This window comes from Takifugu rubripes, chromosome 1 (genome assembly GCF_901000725.2).
Source record: "Takifugu rubripes chromosome 1, fTakRub1.2, whole genome shotgun sequence".
NCBI lineage: Eukaryota > Metazoa > Chordata > Actinopteri > Tetraodontiformes > Tetraodontidae > Takifugu > Takifugu rubripes.
The window spans coordinates 27,256,141-27,277,341 of NC_042285.1; the positions used below are offsets into that span (position 1 = coordinate 27,256,141).

The window sequence follows — 21,201 nt, forward strand, 5'->3', positions numbered from 1 at the left end:
CGTGTCTTTAAAAGGTCTCAATAGACAAAAACAAAACACTTTCTTTACAGAAACATACAGCAGTTACAGTTATTAACTCTAAGCTCAGAGGCCACACCTGTGCCCTCCCTCACTCCTGGAACTCTACAGTTACCTGCATGATATCCAGTATCAACACCTGTTCATTTTATCTTTATTTAATCAGAGAACATTAATTTAGGACCTTTGCTCAGCACTCTGTCCCCACACCACTCCTGAATAAATTCTTTCTTTTGTAAATATAATGTTACATGTTGGGCATATGTTCAGCTAACACCAAACCACAACAGTAAAAATGTAGCAATAAATCAAAGTTTCTTTGGTTTGAAAGAGAGAGAGAGAGAGAGAGAGAGAGAGAGGGAGAGAGGGAGAGAGGCAGAGAGGGAGAGAGGGAGAGAGAGAGACTTACTTTTATGACGCATTTTTTCCAGTGCAGCTTTACTAGTTCATAAGGGTGTGTGTCCATATCATAAACTCTGCCCACTTTAACGGCATGCTAAAGATCACGCACACGCGTACACACACACACACACACACACACACATACATACACACACACACACACACACACACACACGATGGGATGGATCAGGAAGTGATCTGGTGCTTATAAAGCATCAGCAAGTGAAGATCTGCATTCTGCGGATCTGACCTCGGACACACGGTGAGTTCACGTCTGTCTCCCCTCAGCTGATGTCCTTTTTGTTCATATCATCTAATCAAATGTTCTTCACATTTCCAGACTCTGTCAGAATGTACGGCCACAACCAAGGTACAAAGGAAACACTTTTGTCAACAAGAAAAATGAGTGCATGTGTCAAATTATGGACGCCTTGATCTCTCTTTCCTCTCTCTGTTCAGGAAACCAATATCCAGGTTATCCAAACCAGCCGCCAGCTCCAGGATACCCTGCGTATCCTCCAGGAGCTGCTCCTCCAGCAACCTGCCCCCCTCCAATGCATGGGTGCCCACAGGGTCCTGGCTGTGGCCAGGGCCATGGGCACGGGCATGGTCACGAGCACGGACATGGACACGGGCATGGTCATGACCACGGACATGGACATGGGCATGGACACGGGCATGGATATGGACATGGGCATGGACACAGGCATGGATATGGACATGGGCATGGACACAGGCATGGACATGGGCATTAGCAGGGTCCTTGCTGTGGCCAGGGCCATGGACACGGGCATGGACACAAGAAGCACAAGCATAAGCTTGGTCACAAACATGCCCATTGTCACAAGAAAGGGAAAAATAGTCACGAGGTAAGAAAAGGTTCCTCAGATAAGATGGGCTGCCTGCTCAGAATCCAGTTTCTTTCAATTTTTTGGTTTGTGTGTTTTATATTTGACTATGTCTCTAACAAAAGCCTGGTTTGTAATTTGTTGTGTTGTGTCTTTTTTCTCTCTCGCTTTAGTCCTCCAGCAGCTCCTGCAGCAGCGACTCTGATTAGATGTAGAAGACTTGTAACATCTTCTTCACATGAAATCCCTGGCTTTAAATGCAATTTTAAATGTTATGGTTTTCTTACCAGAATCAGAATTTAAATAAATAAAAGCACTCGGACAAATTACCAATATGTTTTCATTTGCTTCCTATCTTCCTATCTTTCTTTGCTTCCTATGCTTCCTATCTGAACGTGCTTGCTTTCATGTTTTTGTGTTAAATTTTCAGTAGAACTGCCCAACAAAGTCCTATTTTGATATTCAGCCTTGTACATAGTGCACTTCATGGCTATAAAAATTGCTGGATCATGTACCAGCTCTATTACTTAAGAGGCATAATAACAGTAAAGATCCAGCACTTACCATAAGATAAGATAAGAACTGCCCAACAAAGTCCTATAGAGATGCTTCATGGAGGTCATAGAAATCCTTCATGGAGGTCATAGAGATCCTTTATGGAGGTCATAGAGATCCTTCATGGAGGTCATAGAGATTCTTTATGGAGGTCATAGAGATCCTTTATGGAGGTCATAGAGATCCTTCATGGAGGTCATAGAGATCCTTCATGGAGGTCATAGAGATCCTTCATGGAGGTCATAGAGATGCTTCATGGAGGTCATAGAGATCCTTCATGGAGGCCATAGAGATCCTTCATGGAGGTCATAGAGATCCTTCATGGAGGTCATAGAGATCCTTCATGGAGGTCATAGAGATCCTTTATGGAGGTCATAGAGATCCTTCATGGAGGTCATAGGGATCCTTTATGGAGGTCATAGAGATGCTTCATGGAGGTCATAGAGATCCTTCATGGAGGCCATAGAGATCCTTTATGGAGGTCATAGAGATCCTTCACGGAGGTCATAGAGATGCTTCACGGAGGTCATAGAGATGCTTCACGGAGGTCATAGAGATCCTTCATGGAGGTCATAGAGATGCTTCACGGAGGTCATAGAGATGCTTCACGGAGGTCATAGAGATGCTTCACGGAGGTCATAGAAATCCTTCATGGAGGTCATAGAGATCCTTTATGGAGGTCATAGAGATGCTTCACGGAGGTCATAGAGATGCTTCATGGAGGTCATAGAGATCCTTTATGGAGGTCATAGAGATCCTTCATGGAGGTCATAGAGATGCTTCATGGAGGTCATAGAGATCCTTCATGGAGGTCATAGAGATGCTTCACGGAGGTCATAGAGATGCTTCATGGAGGTCATAGAGATCCTTTATGGAGGTCATAGAGATGCTTCACGGAGGTCATAGAGATGCTTCATGGAGGTCATAGAGATCCTTCATGGAGGTCATAGAGATGCTTCACGGAGGTCATAGAGATGCTTCATGGAGGTCATAGAAATCCTTCATGGAGGTCATAGAGATCCTTTATGGAGGTCATAGAGATCCTTCACGGAGGTCATAGAGATGCTTCACGGAGGTCATAGAGATGCTTCACGGAGGTCATAGAGATCCTTTATGGAGGTCATAGAGATCCTTCATGGAGGTCATAGAGATCCTTCATGGAGGTCATAGAGATCCTTTTCAGTCATGAGGAATTGAAGGAGTGTTTCCACAGATAAAAGTGTGTTTGTCCTTGAGGTGAAACATGTTACAAAGGAAAACTGTGGGACTGGTTAATCTGGTCATTTCTGTGGTTTAATGTGATATGAGCGTGACAGAGGCTGATAAGAAAGGAGGCATTTATGAGCCTCCTCATGCAGGAAAACAGGTGAAAATACATTAATAACTGACCAAAATGGGAAACTTATTAAATTAGATACTAATTTGTAGCCAGATGAAAGTGCTGAGGGCGACATTAATCCCAGACGACTGATGGAACATTTGAAATAAACCTTTATGAGTTGACTAGGTGACCTTAAACCTCTAGAGGCCAATACCCTCAATACGTCTGGAGAGTTTAAGATTTTAGATTTTGAAATTGATTCGTCCAACAAAAACAAAAAGTGCCAAAGTTTTGACAAGTTCTCAAACCCTGAAAAGTCTCAAACTCAACAAGTAACGTGACGCTTGGCCTGAGGCTCCAGTCCTGATTGACAGGGACTTTCACTGAAGTAAAGTTAGGAAACACTTTATAGTTTATAATTACCTCAACATGCTAACGGCGGCGTCTTCGTTAACACTGAGAAGAATATTGACAAGTGTCCACTGTGAATGTTGCTGCACCAAATTAACCTTCTATTCACTTGTAATAAATTGATACATTTAATATAAGATCATTTGATGAATTAAAATGTAACTTTTGCATTGGACAAAAGCAACATTAACACCAACAAAGGCTCCAGTCGGGCTTGATATCAAATGAGATGTTGGGAGGAGTGATTGTTGCTCATGTTTCCGCATTCCCGAGTCTTTGTTCCGGCGCAGCTCGCTGAGGGCCGGCGCTGGTTCAGGTGCCACCTTCTATAAAAGGAGCAGCAGGTGAGAGCTGCCGATGCGGAGTTGCTGCCCAGTTCGCTGAGAGTTCATCGCTCTCACTCTCAAAGGTTTGGACCCATTTGAAATCTGAACATCTCAACTTTGTCTCCAGCTTCAGGAGCTGAAGTTCTGAGATGTTTCGTCACGGTAAATGAGTCAGTTAAACCCTTTTTTCTGAAATGTAAATCCAGTATTTGACATTAAATTTGGACTTAATTCAGGTGGGGGCTGTGGCCAAGGGGGCCACGGGGGCCACGGGGGCCACGGGGGCCACGGGTGCGGGTCTGGACCTGGACACTGCCATGGGGGACCCAAGCGCAGGAGAAGGAACAAGAGAGGCCACAAGCACAGGAAGTGTCACAAGAAGGGGAAGGACTGTCATGGGGTGAGTGGGCGACCTGAGGCTTCGCTTTAACCTGACCCCTCCACTCTAAATCATCATGACTGTTTTCCAGATGAACCCGTCGAAAGGGAGAAAGGCAGATTAGGAACGTGCACTGTTAGTGCACTACGTGCTGCTAGTTTTACCTTTAAAATGCGCATAATGACAGTTAATCAAATACTTTGTTAAGGAGTCAGATTAACAGAAAAAAATATAAATATAAAAAAAGATTTGATCTATATTTACATTGAATCACTAAAGAAAATAATTTTTCCTGTTGCAGATTTGACAGCGAGGTGAGAAATTACAATAATTTAATATCTGTCGTGGTGGAAGTGAGTTTCAATTCAATTTTCATACCGCAGCAGTGAGTGAAAGTAACATTAACAAAGAAAACTAGTCGTATTTAAGTCTCCTTTTGTGCCACTGAGGATCAAGAGGGATTTAAAAAATGTGCTTTTAAAACAGCGGAACTTTGCTGCCTTAAACGCATCATCGACAGTCAAATTCTCCCGTCAGGAAATGACGAGCTGTCATCTCTGACTGACGTGATTGTTCTTTTTCCAATTGTGCTGCCAGTCATCCAGCAGCTCCTGCAGCAGCAGCAGCGACTCAGACTAGATGAAGCCCGGTTGAAGGGAGCAGAACCAGAACACCTGGACGCCTTCCTTCATCTGCTGACCTTTTTCTTCATTTTGTCCTAAAAGCCCATAACATGTTCTTGGTCCAAAATCTGTAAAACATTCATTTTATCTGATTGTGTATGACCTTGGATTAAACGAGAGATTCAAAATTGTGTTTCTTCTTTGACTCCCTAAATATCCGAGCAAAAGAAGTTAATTTTTTTTAAATTTTATTGGGTGAATTGACGTGATAAGTTGTGGGTGTGGTTCTTACTTCGACCACTAGATGGACATAAAGAGGCGCGTGTTTTAAAGAGTGTTGACCAGAATCCATCAGCGATCAGACATAAATCGGAATAAATCTGATCAGATTATGTGATTCTGCCTGGATGAAATGTTGGCTGACAGGTTTGTCCATCCATCCATCCATCCATTCTCTACCGCTTATCCGGGTCGGGTCGCGGGGGTAGCAGCCTAAGGAGAGAAGCCCAGACTTCCCTCTCCCCAGCCACCTCCTCCAGCTCATCCGGAGGGATCCCCAGGCGTTCCCAGGCCAGTCGAGAGACATAGTCTCTCCAACGTGTCCTGGGTCTCCCCGGGGGTCTCCTACCGGAGGGACATGCCCTGAACACCTCACCAGGGAGGCGTCCAGGGGGCATCCTGACTAGATGCCCAAGCCACCCCATCTGGCTCCTCTCAACGCGGAGGAGCAGCGACTCTACTCCGAGCTCCTCCCGGATGGCAGAGCTTCTCACCCTATCTCTAAGGGAGAGCCCAGCCACCCTACGGAGGAAGCTCATTTCAGCCGCTTGTACCCGGGATCTTGTTCTTTCGGTCATGACCCAAAGCTCATGACCATAGGTGAGGGTAGGAACGAAGATCGACCGGTAAATCGAGAGCTTCGCCTTTCGGCTCAGCTCTCTCTTCACCACTACGGACCAGTGCAGAGTCCGCATTACTGTGGACGCCGCACCGATCCGCCTGTCGATCTCCCGCTCCATTCTTCCCCCACTCGTGAACAAGACCCCGAGGTACTTAAACTCCTCCACTTGGAGCAGGATCTCCTCCTTTACCCGGAGAAGGCACTCCACCTTTTTCCGGTCGAGAACCATGGCCTCGGATTTGGAGGTGCTGATTCTCATCCCAGCCGCTTCACAGGCGGCGGCGAACCGATCCAGTGATAGTTGGAGGTCACGGGCCGATGAAGCCAACAGGACCACATCATCCGCAAAAAGCAGAGACGCGATCCTGAGGTCACCAAACCAGATCCCCTCAACACCATGACTGCACCTAGAAATTCTGTCCATAAAAATTATGAACAGAATCGGTGACAAAGGGCAGCCCTGGCGGAGGCCAACCCTCACCGGAAACGAGTTCGACTTACTGCCAGCAATTCGGACCAAACTCTGGCACCGATCGTACAGGGAGCGGACAGCCCGTATCAGCGGGCCCGACACCCCATACTCTCGGAGGACCCCCCACAGGACCCCCCGAGGGACACGGTCGAATGCCTTCTCCAAGTCCACAAAACACATGTGGACTGGTTGGGCAAACTCCCATGCACCCTCGAAGACCCTGCTGAGGGTCGTGTCTTTAAAAGGTCTCAATAGACAAAAACAAAACACTTTCTTTACAGAAACATACAGCAGTTACAGTTATTAACTCTAAACTCAGAGGCCACACCTGTGCCCTCCCTCACTCCTGGAACTCTACAGTTACCTGCATGATATCCAGTATCAACACCTGTTCATTTTATCTTTATTTAATCAGAGAACATTAATTTAGGACCTTTGCTCAGCACTCTGTCCCCACACCACTCCTGAATAAATTCTTTCTTTTAGGTTTGTAAATATAATGTTACATGTTGGGCATATGTTCAGCTAACACCAAACCACAACAGTAAAAATGTAGCAATAAATCAAAGTTTCTTTGGTTTGAAAGAGAGAGAGAGAGAGAGAGAGAGGGAGAGAGGGAGAGAGGGAGAGAGAGAGACTTACTTTTATGACGCATTTTTTCCAGTGCAGCTTTACTAGTTCATAAGGGTGTGTGTCCATATCATAAACTCTGCCCACTTTAACGGCATGCTAAAGATCACACACACGCACACGCGTACACACACACACACACACACACACACACATACATACACACACACACACACACACACACACGATGGGATGGATCAGGAAGTGATCTGGTGCTTATAAAGCATCAGCAAGTGAAGATCTGCATTCTGCGGATCTGACCTCGGACACACTGTGAGTTCACGTCTGTCTCCCCTCAGCTGATGTCCTTTTTGTTCATATCATCTAATCAAATGTTCTTCACATTTCCAGACTCTGTCAGAATGTACGGCCACAACCAAGGTACAAAGGAAACACTTTTGTCAACAAGAAAAATGAGTGCATGTGTCAAATTATGGACGCCTTGATCTCTCTTTCCTCTCGCTGTTCAGGAAACCAATATCCAGGTTATCCAAACCAGCCGCCAGCTCCAGGATACCCTGCGTATCCTCCAGGAGCTGCTCCTCCAGCAACCTGCCCCCCTCCAATGCATGGGTGCCCACAGGGTCCTGGCTGTGGCCAGGGCCATGGGCACGGGCATGGTCACGAGCACGGACATGGACAAGGGCATGGACACGGGCACGGACATGGACAAGGGCATGGACACGGGCATGGACATGGGCATGAGCAGGGTCCTTGCTGTGGCCAGGGCCATGGACACGGGCATGGACACAAGAAGCACAAGCATAAGCATGGTCACAAACATGCCCATTGTCACAAGAAAGGGAAAAATAGTCACGAGGTAAGAAAATGTTCCTCAGATAAGATGGGCTGCCTGCTCAGAATCCAGTTTCTCTTGTAATTTTTTGGTTTGTGTGTTTTATATTTGACTATGTCTCTAACAAAAGCCTGGTTTGTAATTTGTTGTGTTGTGTCTTTTTTCTCTCTCGCTTTAGTCCTCCAGCAGCTCCTGCAGCAGCGACTCTGATTAGATGTAGAAGACTTGTAACATCTTCACATGAAATCCCTGGCTTTAAATGCAATTTTAAATGTTATGGTTTTCTTACCAGAATCAGAATTTAAATAAATAAAACCACTGGGACAAATTACCAATATGTTTTCATTTGCTTCCTATCTTCCTATCTTTCTTTGCTTCCTATGCTTCCTATCTGAACGTGCTTGCTTTCATGTTTTTGTGTTAACTTTTCAGTAGAACTGCCCAACAAAGTCCTATTTTGATATTCAGCCTTGTACATAGTGCACTTCATGGCTATAAAAATTGCTGGATCATGTACCAGCTCTATTACTTAAGAGGCATAATAACAGTAAAGATCCAGCACTTACCGTAAGATAAGATAAAGTTTTATTATCCTCTGAGTGTAAATGCAGTAGTCACAGCAACAGAACATAACAAAACTTCATACACATTAAAAAAAAGTTTAGAAACAAAACTCCATGCAAAATTAACCATTGACACTTAACAAATACAAGGCACAGGCAGTGTGAGTGGATTATACACATTATAGTTTTTCAGTTTTAATCAATATGCATATGATTTTATTTTAGTTTAATATCTTACGGTTTAATATCTAATATTCACAGATTTGAGTGAAATTACCTAATATAAGCGCTAGGTGGCAGTGTCGCGGGAATGCAACAGGCACAGACTCTTCCTCTGTGGTGCCTACGCCTTGATGACGTCACGGCCACTGGCCAATCACAGAGAACCTTGCCTCCCATCCAGGAAGTAGGCGCAAACGTCCTGCAACCCAGAACTGTCTCTCCAGAGCAGGCAAAGATCTGGGTGAAAGTCAGCCAGAATCATGTCTTTTATAGTTTTAACGCCGAAGTACAGGTACGTGGAGACAGTCGGGGTGTTGTAACGACTTTAATACCCCAACAGCCCAACGGTGATGTCATCCTGTTATTTGTCAGACGTGGTAGGAAAAACTCTGCTTTAAGTGCGCTACATGGATGCTAGCAATGGTGTAAATGCATGACATGTGATTAGGTTGTGACAGGGGATGTATATATATATATAATGTCGGTTTAAATCCTGGGTGGCACAAATATCAGCGAATTGCTTCCAGACCTGTTGCACTTTTCTGCTTTGCTCTTCCCCCAGACTGAGCTCTCTCTGCAGGCTGCAGCGAATTCACTCCCACATGGTGAGCAAATACTATCGTCTGTGGGTCTTATTGAAAGGTCTGACAAACATTAGTTTGTTCATTAAAATGTTTACATCTTGGGTTCTTTTCTACTGTGTTCTTTCTGATTTTTTTTTTTTAGCTGAACATTTTCATTTCGTGCGTGGAGGCAAATGTCACGACCCAAGTTTATTAACTTTCTTCTTCAGTCTAACTGTTCTGTTGTCTTTATTTGAAATCAGATGTCAAGTCGGGCAGAACCAGAAGTTCTTCTGGAGAAAGTGGGTTGTGCGGGTGTGATCACCCTAAACAGACCAAAATTCCTAAATGCCCTGACTCTGAACATGACCCGTCAAATCTACCCTCAGCTCAAGGTACCAGCTTAAACAAAAAAAATTCTATCAGTGAATAGAGTAACTTATAGTGCATTATATTCTTGCTGAGTGTGAAATCAATGGAACTGAAATCTATTTTGTTTAAAGCATCATCAGGTTTTGGTACATTAATGTAATGAGTTCATTCGGATAGTGAGTTCTTTCAAATTTCTTATTATTTTCTTTTAGAAATGGGAAGATGACCAAGAAGCTGCTATTGTGATAATCAGAGGAGCGGGAGGGAAAGCCTTTTGTGCTGGTGGAGACATCAGAGGTGAGCAACCTCCACCCGTTCAGCGGTGTCGCTTCTGTCCTGTCTGCTCCCCCCTGTGGATGCGCTGCTCTCTAAAATGCATCTAAGCCACGCAGCAACGATCGCTCCGCACGCACACGTTGAGAAAAGCTGCTCCACATTTTCTATAAAATGTGTGACGCTGTCCTCTTTAGTCGTCGTTGTGTTTTTCCTTCTAGCGGTAACGGAAGCAGGGAAAGCAGGAGACGCTCTCTCGGAGGATTTTTTCCGTGAGGAATACATCCTCAACAACGCAATCGGTATTAAAATATCCAAACCTTTTCTGCTTCTACCATCATCTGTTTTTACCAAGTTGGCCTCATTTTTTTTCTCCTTTTTTTTTTCAGGAGCCTACAAAAAACCCTATATAGCCCTAATTGATGGAATAACAATGGGAGGAGTGAGTATATTTATTATGTATGGAAGCCATTAAAAGCACATACTTTTAAGGATTTTTAATAAATGATTAATGAGAATTTTTACACCAATAACCAGCTTTGTGGCAACTCTAACGTTTCACTCTAAATGTGACCTCTGTGGGTGCATCATGTAATGCGCATGTTGTCCTGCAGGGGTCAGTAGTGACGCGCGTATTGTTGCCAGGGGCAAAGGAAGCAACATAAAATGACAAAGCTGCTGCTGCTTCCTCTGTTTTCCACTCCTGGTTTTATTTCGCCCGGTAATTCAATCAGCATGACGCCGCAATTATTATTGTTTTCAAGCGGCCTTGATTTGAACCGCTTTTATTGCAAAGGTCCTTAATTCATTATTGCTTTGTGACTGGTTTTCAGACAGCAGCTGTGGCTTTTAATGCATTCTGTTGTGTTAGCTTTACATGACCTTGACAGGGATTTTACCCCATCCAGCCTCCCACTCCTCCACTCTGGTATGTGCAGAAGCTGTTTGCAGCTGTAGAAATCTGTTGCTGGTTGGTGTTTCTGTGCTCTGTTTAGGGGAGGGATTATCTGGGAAGGTTATTTTTTGGGGTGTCATTGTGAGGTGAAGAGACCGTCGGCATTTTGTCGCATCCAGATGTTGACAATCAGAGTTTTTCAAACTTAATTTCCAATGATGCGGTTTTCAGCCCTTCTCCTCCTGGAGGTGGGTCAGAATGTTGGTCCTGACCGGGGTTCTGCTGTAGACCTGTTGGAGGCCACACAGATGCTCCACAATCGTCCTGTCAGAGACTTATTCAAATCGAGTTGATGGTAGGAAGAGTTGAAAGACCAATAACCTCCGCTCTGAGTGTCCAAAGGGGCTGAATCCTAGAAGCTGTGAACCAAAACAGCCTCTTGCTGGTGAGGATGTTCCATTGTTGGTTCAGGCTGTGTTGGTCAGGACACCACCCACTGCCGACAGGCGGACGCGATCATTTGTCAGAACAAAACAGGAAAAAAAAAAGAAGATGCGTGCTAATGGAAACACAGGGAAGGGCTAAGTGCTGTGGTCTGATGTGTGCAACACTGTCTGTCTGCTGTGGTCACTTCCAGTTAGCGTCCCATTTTGAAACCATTAAAACCTGAATTTGCAAATATTTAACTGTTATTGCGCTGGTCTGTGTGTGTGTGTGTGTGTGTGTGTGTGTGTGTGTGTGTGTGTGTGTGTGTGTGTGTGTGTGTGTGTGTGTGTGTGTGTGGACACCCAGCTGCTGCTGGAGGACAGGAATGTTGATATAAACCATCCTCAGGGTGATCTGTGTGTGTGTGCGTGCGTGTGTGTGTGTGTGAGAAAACAGACTAGTTCTATATATGGAAAAGTGGGTCCCTTGCTCCAGGATCAACCCTCCCACGTCAGAACATTTCTGCTGGAGCTGGTGATGAAGAACCACCAGGGAGCAAGGTTGTGATGTCAGCAGGTCAAAGAAGGCACGACGACAGCTTGTGGCTGTTTGCATCCCTCACGCGCACGTCCTTGCAGTTGGATTCTGGGAAAGCTGCTTTTGCCTTGAGTCGACAATGAATAAACACTGTTGGATGATTGAATATTCCAGAAGGGAACACCAGCCAGCAGGAGCCAGACTGGAACAGCAGGGAACCAGGTCTGGGAACCTGCAGGGGGATTAATGCCACCCAAACACGTCCCAGGCAGGGCTGCAGCCGCTTGGGGGCAGGAGGGGCAGCAGGGGCAGCAGGGGCAGGAGGGGCAGGAGGGGCAGGAGGGGCAGGAGGGGCAGCAGGGGCAGCAGGGGCAGGAGTGGCAGCAGGGGCAGGACCTATAAAGGCAAAGCTGTGTTGGTGAACACCTGAAAATGATGCTTGGATAATATGAGGAGCTGTTAGCCTGCAGAGATCCTTCATGGAGGTCATAGAGATCCTTCATGGAGGTCATAGAGATCCTTCATGGAGGCCATAGAGATCCTTCATGGAGGCCATAGAGATCCTTCATGGAGGTCATAGAGATCCTTCATGGAGGTCATAGAGATCCTTCATGGAGGCCATAGAGATCCTTCATGGAGGCCATAGAGATCCTTTATGGAGGTCATAGAGATCCTTCATGGAGGTCATAGAGATCCTTTATGGAGGTCATAAGAGGCTCAGCTAGCTTCTACGTGTTCTTCTACACGTCTGTAAAGTCGTGGACGTGTTTGTGGTGGAACCGGAGACGAACGTCCCGGCTCTGCACAACCTGCCGCTGTATCAATATTTGGCTTTTCCGCAGTAACACAAACATCGGAGGACTTTGCGCGGCGCCGAAGCCTCTGGGCTGTAAATTTCCTGCGCCGCGAACACTCGTCTCACATTTCCATTGTTTACCCGAGGAGCAGGAGACGTGTTCTTATACGGCGTCTGACGAGCCGCCGCTGCGTTCCGCTACTTTTATGGCGAGAGACACGTCAGTCGGAGGGTTGTTTAAACAGTTTGGTTGGAAATCTTCCACCTTTTCTGCCGCTGACTTTGTTTCTGCACTTTGGAGGAAACGTGTAAAAGGTTCGTTTGTCTTGGGTTTACGTGACTCATCCTGCGGCTATTAATAGACCAGGACGAGAGGAGCTCAAAACTCACCTCGTCGCTCTGAAGCGCTCCGAATGTACAGCAGGAAACATGTTTCAAACTGTTCAGTGGGCCGTTGTTGAGCCTCTCCCGGTTATGGGCCAGGCCCAACTTTCACCCAGGTGCATTGTGGGAGATTTGGGTGCAGCGGCGAGCGGTCTGACCCGTTCCCCAGAATATATGATGGCAGATGTCTGATTAAAAGGAGTAAATCTCAGGTCAGTCGCTCACGTCTGACAGAACAGGGTAATAAATCTCCCCCCGGGGACGGCGCGATGACATCACGGCGCCGCTGATCAATAGAGGGTTTTAAAGAGCGTTACCGTGGCGACGCCCTCCTCGGATTTTAGGAGTAAGAACAAATCTGTTTCTGAGTTCAGCAGCGTTTGTGGTGCGCGCTCCCCCGTCAGCGTGCACTCGCACTTTTACTCATATAGGATGGTGATGGTGTTGCCATGGTAACCCAATCCTACATATGTAAAGAGGTGCTTGACAACATGTGGCCTCTGTCACTGCTGGAGGACACACACACACACACACACACACACACCTCTGCAGCAGTGACAGACAGACAATTTCCCCCATCAGTTTTCTCACCTTGACTTCCCTCCCCAGAGCTAAAGTCCTGATTCCCCCCCCCCCCGTCTGCAGGGCGTGGGCCTGTCGGTGCACGGGAGGTTTCGAGTGGCCACGGAGAAGACGCTGTTCGCCATGCCGGAGACCGCCATCGGTGAGACCTTCCAGCTGTTCTTGTTCCCTCAGTAGAGGGCTGGGGGCGACTGTGGCCGGCCCAGTTCAGCCAGGGTGGATCTTCCAGACCATAAATTATGTAGGAGCAGGGATGCGTGTTGCTGGCCTCGTTACAGCCTCGTCACAGCCCGTGCACGTGACGACCCAGTGTGAAACGGCAGCGCACGGAGACACCAGGACAGTCCTGAGGTGAAGTCAGGAAAATTCCCTTAATTCCAGCCCTGCGGAGCGCGAAGGAGATGCCGATAATGTCAGAATAAGTGCTCGCGCACGCCCGCGAGGGCACGTGCACGTTTATCTGGAGCTCGGCCGCAACTTTCCCACAGGAACTCTCGTGTTGTAGCTTCAGGGAGGACGGTAAATAAAAGCAGTCATCCGGCAGCAGATGAGGGACGTGTGTGTTTTAAAGGGCTCCACATCCACTGGACAAAATGGCCGCTCGGCTCCACCACACGTGCACGCCCCATCCAGCATTTAAGGGTTTCGGGGCTGCTTCCTCTACTGTAATTGGCCTCGCGCCACAGCGCTAAGCTATCGTTTGCTCTTTAGCTAATTGACTTCAGGGGAGCAGATGGCCTCCTCCTGAGGCTCCGGAGAGATTAATAAGAGTCTGGAACGACTGAGGAGTCACAGCTGACGTGGACCGAGCAGCTCGTCCTCGCTCGGGTTGATTATCAGAGCTCCGGACCGGTTAATTATGCAAGCCTATCGATTGTTTGTTTGTTGTGACAGGAAGAGAATCTTGTTAGTCTCTTCTCCTCCTGCAGATGTGCGCTAATAAAAACTCAGCAGGAGGATATTTATTGACCCTCATGTTCAGCCTGGTTACCGTCATGTTTTAATCGTTCTGATCCTGGCAGCAGATGTCCAGTATGACCAGTACGTCCAGTTTAGTCTCAATGCTCTGAAAGGAATCGGCTGCTGCAGAAGACAGGAAGTTGTGAGGAGCGATGAGAGCTGGCGCGTTGATGTATGAGGGTGAAGCCAGAGTTATTCCAAAGGACATCCTGAAGTGTTTCATCATGTTTTTCCACAGCTGGTTAATCTCCTGCTGCTCAGATGGAAAAGGTGCGAGCTGTTTGTCCTTCCCTTCATCACGTGATCAGGGATTCCCCGCCCCCCCCCCCCACACAACCCTCCCTATAATTTATTAATGGCATCCTGTCTCTACCCCCACCTCAAAGACCACCAAATGGCAGCTTTTGCTCTTGAAATAAGAGGTCAAAGAGGAGTGTGTGTGTGTGTGGGGGGGGGGGCTCATCTGGAGATTAACGTCATGAAATTATCCGAATATTCAAGGAACAGCCAGATGACTTCAGTTGTGACGTAACGTTGACATTTTCCAGCTGTAACGTTCAGTAAACGTGACATTTGTACGAGACGGCAGAAGGTCTGGAGCGACATGCTAACACGTTAGCCTTTAGCTTGTGTCCCAGCAGAACACTGCAACTGTATTGTGTGTTTTAAACCTTTACCCTACCCCCCCAACAGACACGTATCCACACACTTGCGCTGTCACGTTAAGGTTAACTCCTCCTGTGGTCAGATTAACAGATTAAACCCGACCCTGCTAGCATACTGAACAACAGCCATAAGCTGCCACATTTATGATATTACATCTTCAGCTGTAAATCAGGTCAGCCGCCCTAATCCCCCCCCCTTCCCCCACGTCCTCACACAAAGGCTGTAAAGATGTCAGAAATCCAACTGTGTCCAACGGAATCTCATTTTTCCCTCACTGTCTAATCGCCGGAATGAAACTGAAGCGCTGGGAAACACAGATCTGTGTTAGCTGCTGTGCTAATCACCATTAGCCTGGATGCTAATGGAACTTTCATCTGGAGTCCGTTCTTTTTTTCCCCGATTGTTTTAAGGAGAAACCAAAATGATGATGAAATTTGTTTGATAGTTGATGTGTTTATGTTCTTGGCAGGTCTTTTTCCTGATGTGGGAGGCGGCTATTTTCTGCCAAGGCTGCAGGGAAAGCTGGGACTCTTTCTGGCCTTGACGGGCTTCCGTCTGAAAGGACGTGACGTGCAGCGGGTCGGCGTCGCCACACACTTTGTGGAGTCCAAGCACGTACGTTGGCTTTAAAGAAGTGATGTTAACCGCTGGGTTTAATTCCAGCTGGGGTCTTTAAGAACCCGCTGATGACGTGGGAGCTGGAGATTTTTCATCAACCACACAGGCAGAATTTAGATTTGCGGGACGGTGCTGGATCAGGTCGCGGGTCACGTGGAGCAGAAGGATTAGGAGCCGATGACGCCCGGTTCTTTATCTGAACCAGCCCAGAGCCTCTGGTTTCATCACCAATCTCTGAATGTGATGACTCCCACAGATCCCAGACCTGGAGAAGGAGCTGGTGGACCTGAAGTCTCCGTCCGCTGAAGACGTCTCTAACGTTCTGCAGTCGTACCAGAACCAGGTCTGAACCTTCAGGTGTTGCTCCCCTCACTGCTTGTCAGCGTCCCGTTCCAACCTCCCGTCTGCCTGCAGAGCTCTCTGGACTCGGAGAAGCCGTTTGTCTTGGAGAAACACCTGTCAGACATCAACAGGTAGGTCCATAACTGATGCGGGGCGTTTGGGCTCCAGTGTCTCCAGTAATAACATGGTGCGTTTTCACGTCCCCCCCCCCCCCCCACAGGCTGTTCAGCTCCAGCAGCGTAGAGGGCATCGTGCAGAACCTGAAGGCCGACGACTCGTCGTTTGCCAAGAAACAAGCGGAGGTCTGAGCAGAATGAGATTCATTTTAATGAGATTCATTGCTGGCTCCGCCCACCCCGTCCAACATCAGATTAAGCCCCTCCTCCTCCTCCTCACAATGATTGTGCTGCAGGGTTAAGAAGGGCTCAACGTCACGGTCCACTCCCGTATTTGACACATTTGTACCCATGTTTCACCTTTATTTCCCAGACACTGTCCAAGATGTCCCCCACGTCCATGAAGATCACCTTCAGGCAGCTTCAGGCCGGAGCAACTCTGAGCCTGTCCGAAGTGTTGGTGATGGAGTATCGGCTGAGCCAGGCGTGCATGGTAAACACACGAATAAAAACAAGAACTCGGAGCCAAACCGCTGCCGACTCCATGTTTACAGCTCAGGACTAAGAGTGCATGCTAACACGTGTAGCGCGGTGGCTAAACTGTGAAAGGCAGAGTAGGACGAGCAGTTTTGGTCCTAGAAAACCACGTAACCTTTAAGGAGACGTGGAAAAGGTCGTCTTCTCATGGTGTTTTCCTCTGGTTCCTGCAGAGGGGCTGTGATTTCTACGAGGGCGTTCGAGCCGGTGAGTAATAAAATGGCTCCACTCCTCAACCTAAAGTCATCTAACAGCTTTTCCACCTGCTTATCTTCCACAGTGTTGATAGACAAGGACCAGAGTCCCAAGTGGAACCCCCCCACGCTGGAGGAAGTGTCCCATCAGATGGTGGAGCAGAGCTTCTCCTCCCTGGGCCACAAAGACCTGACGTTCTAAAGTCCCACCTCCAAAAACGCACCGCCGAGCCTTTGAGAGGACAGAGGAGTCGAGTCAGTGTTCGGCCCCCAGATGATTCATCTTCACACCTAGAATAGAAGCAGGAGGAGCAAACTGTGTCACACCTGGAGAGGCTGCAGCCGTACAGGCGGCCGGCGGCGGCGCCGGAGGCACGTGGGGCGAATGCGAGCACGTTTCAGGCGGGTCTGTATTTTTAGAATTAATCCGAAGGAAAAAGGTGCCGCTGTTGTTTTATCGGCGCGTCTGAAGTGACGTCGCCTCCTGAAATCGATGGTTGTGTGTTTTCTGAGACGCAGGTTCAGTTGGACGCTGCAATAAAGTGGAGCTGCTGACGTAGCCGTGTGTTACGGTGTGTGTTCGTAGGTGTGTGTTACGGTGTGTGTGTTCGTCGGTGTGTGTTACGGTGTGTGTTCGTAGGTGTGTGTTACGGTGTGTGTTCGTAGGTGTGTGTTACGGTGTGTGTTCGTAGGTGTGTGTTACGGTGTGTGTTCGTAGGTGTGTGTTACGGTGTGTGTTCGTAGGTGTGTGTTCGTAGGTGTGTGTTACGGTGTGTGTTCGTAGGTGTGTGTTACGGTGTGTGTTCGTAGGTGTGTGTTACGGTGTGTGTTCGTAGGTGTGTGTTCGTCGGTGTGTGTGTGTTCGTCGGTGTGTGTGTGTTCGTCGGTGTGTGTGTGTTCGTCGCTGTGTGTTCTGAAGTGACGTCGCCTCCTGAAATCGATGGTTGTGTGTTTTCTGAGACGCAGGTTCAGTTGGACGCTGCAATAAAGTGGAGCTGCTGACGTAGCCGTGTGTTACGGTGTGTGTTCGTAGGTGTGTGTTACGGTGTGTGTGTTCGTCGGTGTGTGTTACGGTGTGTGTTCGTAGGTGTGTGTTCGTCGGTGTGTGTTACGGTGTGTGTTCGTAGGTGTGTGTTCGTAGGTGTGTGTTACGGTGTGTGTTCGTAGCCGTGTGTTACGGTGTGTGTTCGTAGGTGTGTGTTACGGTGTGTGTTCGTAGGTGTGTGTTCGTCGGTGTGTGTTCGTAGCCGTGTGTTCGTAGCCGTGTGTTACGGTGTGTGTTCGTCGGTGTGTGTTCGTCGGTGTGTGTGTGTTCGTCGGTGTGTGTGTGTTCGTCGGTGTGTGTGTGTTCGTCGCTGTGTGTTCGTCGCTGTGTGTTCGTCGGTGTGTGTGTTCGTCGGTGTGTGTTCGTCGGTGTGTGTTCGTCGCTGTGCGTTCGTCGGTGTGTGCACAACGACCACGGGAGTATTTCTGACTGACGACGCGTCTCTTTTCTGAACGTGCCTGTGGGATCTCCAGCAGATCCTCCCAGACCTGGAGGTGGATCTCCAGGACCACGACCTCCTGTGACTGGACCATAAACCCTGAGAGTTCCGCTCAACGCGCAGCGAGACCGCCGCTTTAGGGCTTTGATCTTCTTTGATCTCTCCCGTCTCTGCCTGCATCCACCTGTTTGACGTCGGTCATTAAAGCCACCACGGTCGTTTTCCAGAGCAAAATAAGGTTTCTGGTCGATCTCAAGTCTTGAATATGACCTAAAAAAAACAAACCTTCACACGGAGACGAATTTCCAATATCCTGCAAATTTATCAAACATAAAACTCTGATGGAAAAATACGAACTCCTCCAAACGACGTAAAATTGTCAAGTTTAATTTGTAGAAGTTCCATATTTGAGCCCTTAACACGAAACCCGATTTTATCTTAATCGAGCCCGCCCTGTCTCGTTTCTATGACAACCGTCCGACGTCCCCGTGAGACGCAACGGACCCACGGGACACAACAAGCAGCTGAAATATGCTGACGGATCCGGACAGACTGGGACCAGTTTAGGGTTCAGGAAGGTTTATTGGGATCTGATCTCAGGCGAGGACAGTCTGAGACTTTGGAAATGTCTCCTCATCACCAGAGTCACTGATGTTACAGGAGGAGACGCTTTGATATGGCTTCTCAGCTGGACCACAGCTGGAATTCTGGGTACATCCCAGTGACACCAGTAGTCCCGCACCATTTGGGCCCGAGGAACAGAACCCTGGAGCCCCACCTCGTCCATGTTTGCATATTTGTGCTGCGGATTATTAAGGCCTCAAACATTTTGGAAAGGTCTGGGATTCTTCAGCAGGTCCTCTCTGAGCTTCCGTCCAGTTCTTGGACAAGTCCAAACCGGAACTGCGTCACATTTCCGCCCCTCAGGGCCGATGGCGCGCCGAGATGAGCGGAGCTGAGGAGGCCTTGAGACCATGCCAGCGAGGTCTTCTCCACCTGATGGCACCGATTAATAACGTCCTCCGGAAGAGGAGACGGTCTCGGCTGCAGGAGGCATCCGTGCACGCCCGTGCGCGCCCGTGCACCGATCAGATGACGGGACAAATAAGGGCCGGGGAAAACGATCTCCAGTCAACGGCGCTGCAGCGAGTTTAGAAACCCCGGGAATCGAATCAGGCTGCGTTTAGACCCGATCCAAGTATAATCCCAATCCGGAAAGTGGGTCAAAACCCGAATAAAGAGTTGGAGAGTTTCACTGCGCTCGAGCCGTGTCCCGGGCCCGGGGACGCTCCTCACGGGACGTCGCATTCGATGTAGGGGATGTCGCAGTAGCGCCGGTCCACCTCCACCCACTGCTGCACGGCCCGCACCACGATCTCCTCGGAGAGCTTCTGGGCGTACTCCAGCAGCACCGGGTCGGCCTGGGGGGAGCCGTCCGCCGGGTCCTCCTCCGGGTGAACCAGGCGGGCTCTCTCGCCCTTGGCTCTGCCTCCCGCACGCTCCGCGGAGTTCGCATTCAGGGCCGCGGCGCCGCTCTTCTTGGATTTAACACAGCCCATCCTCCAGAGGGTGCAAGTTGGGAAGCAGTGCTGCAGGTTGTGAGCTCACATCCCCGAGCGCGCGTCGGGATTCCTCTTCGGGTTTGGTGCTGAGAAGGTGACCGGCGAGGGGGCGCATCCCCGCGCTGCCCTGTCAGACCCGCTCCATGGCCACGGCTGGACCTCAGCTCGTCCTCGGCTGCAGGGGGACGGAAAAGAGGACAGGTTAAGTCCAGGTGACAAATAACCAGCTGGAGGCAAAAGAAAAAACGGATTGAAGGCGATCTTGACGCCGCGGGCTTGACCCCGGCCGCGGGGTCACGGCCTCGCCTCTGCAGGGGTTTCAAACGTTACTCATTCCCGACCCCTCCCTGTCCTTAACCTCCCCGTGAGTTATGACTCAATCCCCCGGCCCGTGCAGCAGTGCACGACACGGAAGCGTGTCTGCGTGGCGGGCGCGCGCCGATGCCGCGCTGCTGTTTGTAAGGCCTTGTTTCCCATCTGTTCCACTAACCGAGCGTGATTCGCCCTGACAGCTCTGTTTCTGGGGGCCTCGGGGAACATGTGCTCCGTTCAGAAAGCTGCTCCAACACGCTGGCTCCTGAATGATTAATGCAGAACGGGGAGCGTGCGTGTGAGCAGCAGCAGCAGCAACGTTAGAATACAAACCAGAGCACTCACAGTCAGTCTCTGCTGCATCTGATATGATAATGTGCTTAAATGGTTCTAACAAAACAGGAAAAGAGCATCCGGTGTCTGGCAGACAAACATGGGATTAAGATTAAAGTGGGATAATTTACTCGAACACAACACAATGGGGAGCCTGGTCTGAGGCTCAGAGACACACATGACATCCAAAACGTGATCCTCCAGAGCGGTACTTACTTTTACCAGAGTGTGGGGAGACGTCAGCCTCCTGTCCATTCCAGACAGCCAAAACCCGGGGACAGAAAATAAAACCCAAGGTCATTCAAGTAAATTATAATCCCGACATCATCTGCGGAGGCGCTCTTCAGACGTCATCCAACCGATCTGAACTTGACATTCCAGTGATATGTGCGTAAAAGAAAAACCCAACTAAACACAAAAGAAGAGAGGGAAAACCGATCCTCCAAGTTACTGCTTTAGTCTACTGCAGGATGGGAGTGTTCCAGATTTCTGAATAATCTCTGATTAGGAGAGGAAACCCAGCGCCGAAAGAGCAGATGGTTTCTGCGTGCTTCTTTCACGTCGGTCAGCACCAACTGAAGCTCATCGGCTGGGAGGAAATCCGAAATCTGGATTGACTTCAGAAGGAGCGACGCTGCGTGGCGGCGACGGAGTCGCAGCGGCGCTCGACCCCGACAGCGGTGAAACGGCGCCATCATGTGGACGCATCTGGTACTGCAGTTAAAACGAGTTTAGGAATTAAAGAGGCATTTAGAGATCTTTCGAAACTTTAGCTATAATGT

At 48.6% G+C, this 21,201-nt stretch overlaps 3 protein-coding genes and 2 long non-coding RNA genes across 5 annotated transcripts; 4 read left to right on the plus strand and 1 right to left on the minus strand.

The window, feature by feature from the left end:
• The first annotated feature begins 3,901 nt into the window (after positions 1 to 3,901).
• On the plus strand, positions 3,902 to 5,071 carry LOC105417720 (uncharacterized). Its single transcript, XR_003891602.1, has 3 exons — positions 3,902 to 4,043; positions 4,118 to 4,281; positions 4,858 to 5,071. It is a non-coding gene; the product is annotated as an uncharacterized lncRNA (long non-coding RNA).
• Positions 5,072 to 7,067: 1,996 nt separating this feature from the next.
• On the plus strand, positions 7,068 to 8,009 carry LOC115251283 (annexin B11-like). Its single transcript, XM_029842967.1, has 4 exons — positions 7,068 to 7,159; positions 7,238 to 7,267; positions 7,357 to 7,706; positions 7,861 to 8,009. Exons 2-4 carry the CDS (start codon positions 7,249 to 7,251, stop codon positions 7,894 to 7,896), a joined length of 405 nt encoding a protein of 134 aa, XP_029698827.1. The 5' UTR covers positions 7,068 to 7,159; positions 7,238 to 7,248; the 3' UTR covers positions 7,897 to 8,009.
• Positions 8,010 to 8,628: 619 nt separating this feature from the next.
• Positions 8,629 to 17,287, plus strand: hibch (3-hydroxyisobutyryl-CoA hydrolase). Its single transcript, XM_011613074.2, has 14 exons — positions 8,629 to 8,759; positions 9,030 to 9,072; positions 9,294 to 9,425; positions 9,615 to 9,699; positions 9,897 to 9,977; positions 10,065 to 10,117; positions 13,359 to 13,437; positions 15,391 to 15,536; positions 15,796 to 15,882; positions 15,954 to 16,012; positions 16,102 to 16,183; positions 16,371 to 16,490; positions 16,708 to 16,741; positions 16,815 to 17,287. The coding sequence occupies exons 1-14, from the start codon at positions 8,728 to 8,730 to the stop codon at positions 16,928 to 16,930; spliced, it is 1,149 nt and encodes a 382-aa protein (XP_011611376.1). The 5' UTR covers positions 8,629 to 8,727; the 3' UTR covers positions 16,931 to 17,287.
• A 360-nt stretch (positions 17,288 to 17,647) lies between these two features.
• On the plus strand, positions 17,648 to 18,441 carry LOC115250900 (uncharacterized). The gene is made up of 2 exons (XR_003889446.1): positions 17,648 to 17,747; positions 18,247 to 18,441. It is a non-coding gene; the product is annotated as an uncharacterized lncRNA (long non-coding RNA).
• Positions 18,442 to 18,775: 334 nt separating this feature from the next.
• On the minus strand, positions 18,776 to 20,990 carry c1h2orf88 (chromosome 1 C2orf88 homolog). Its single transcript, XM_011613067.2, has 2 exons — positions 20,636 to 20,990; positions 18,776 to 19,949 (listed from the first exon to the last, which is right to left on the minus strand). The coding sequence occupies exon 2, from the start codon at positions 19,769 to 19,771 to the stop codon at positions 19,505 to 19,507; it is 267 nt and encodes an 88-aa protein (XP_011611369.2). The 5' UTR covers positions 19,772 to 19,949; positions 20,636 to 20,990; the 3' UTR covers positions 18,776 to 19,504.
• Between the last annotated feature and the right edge of the window lie 211 nt (positions 20,991 to 21,201).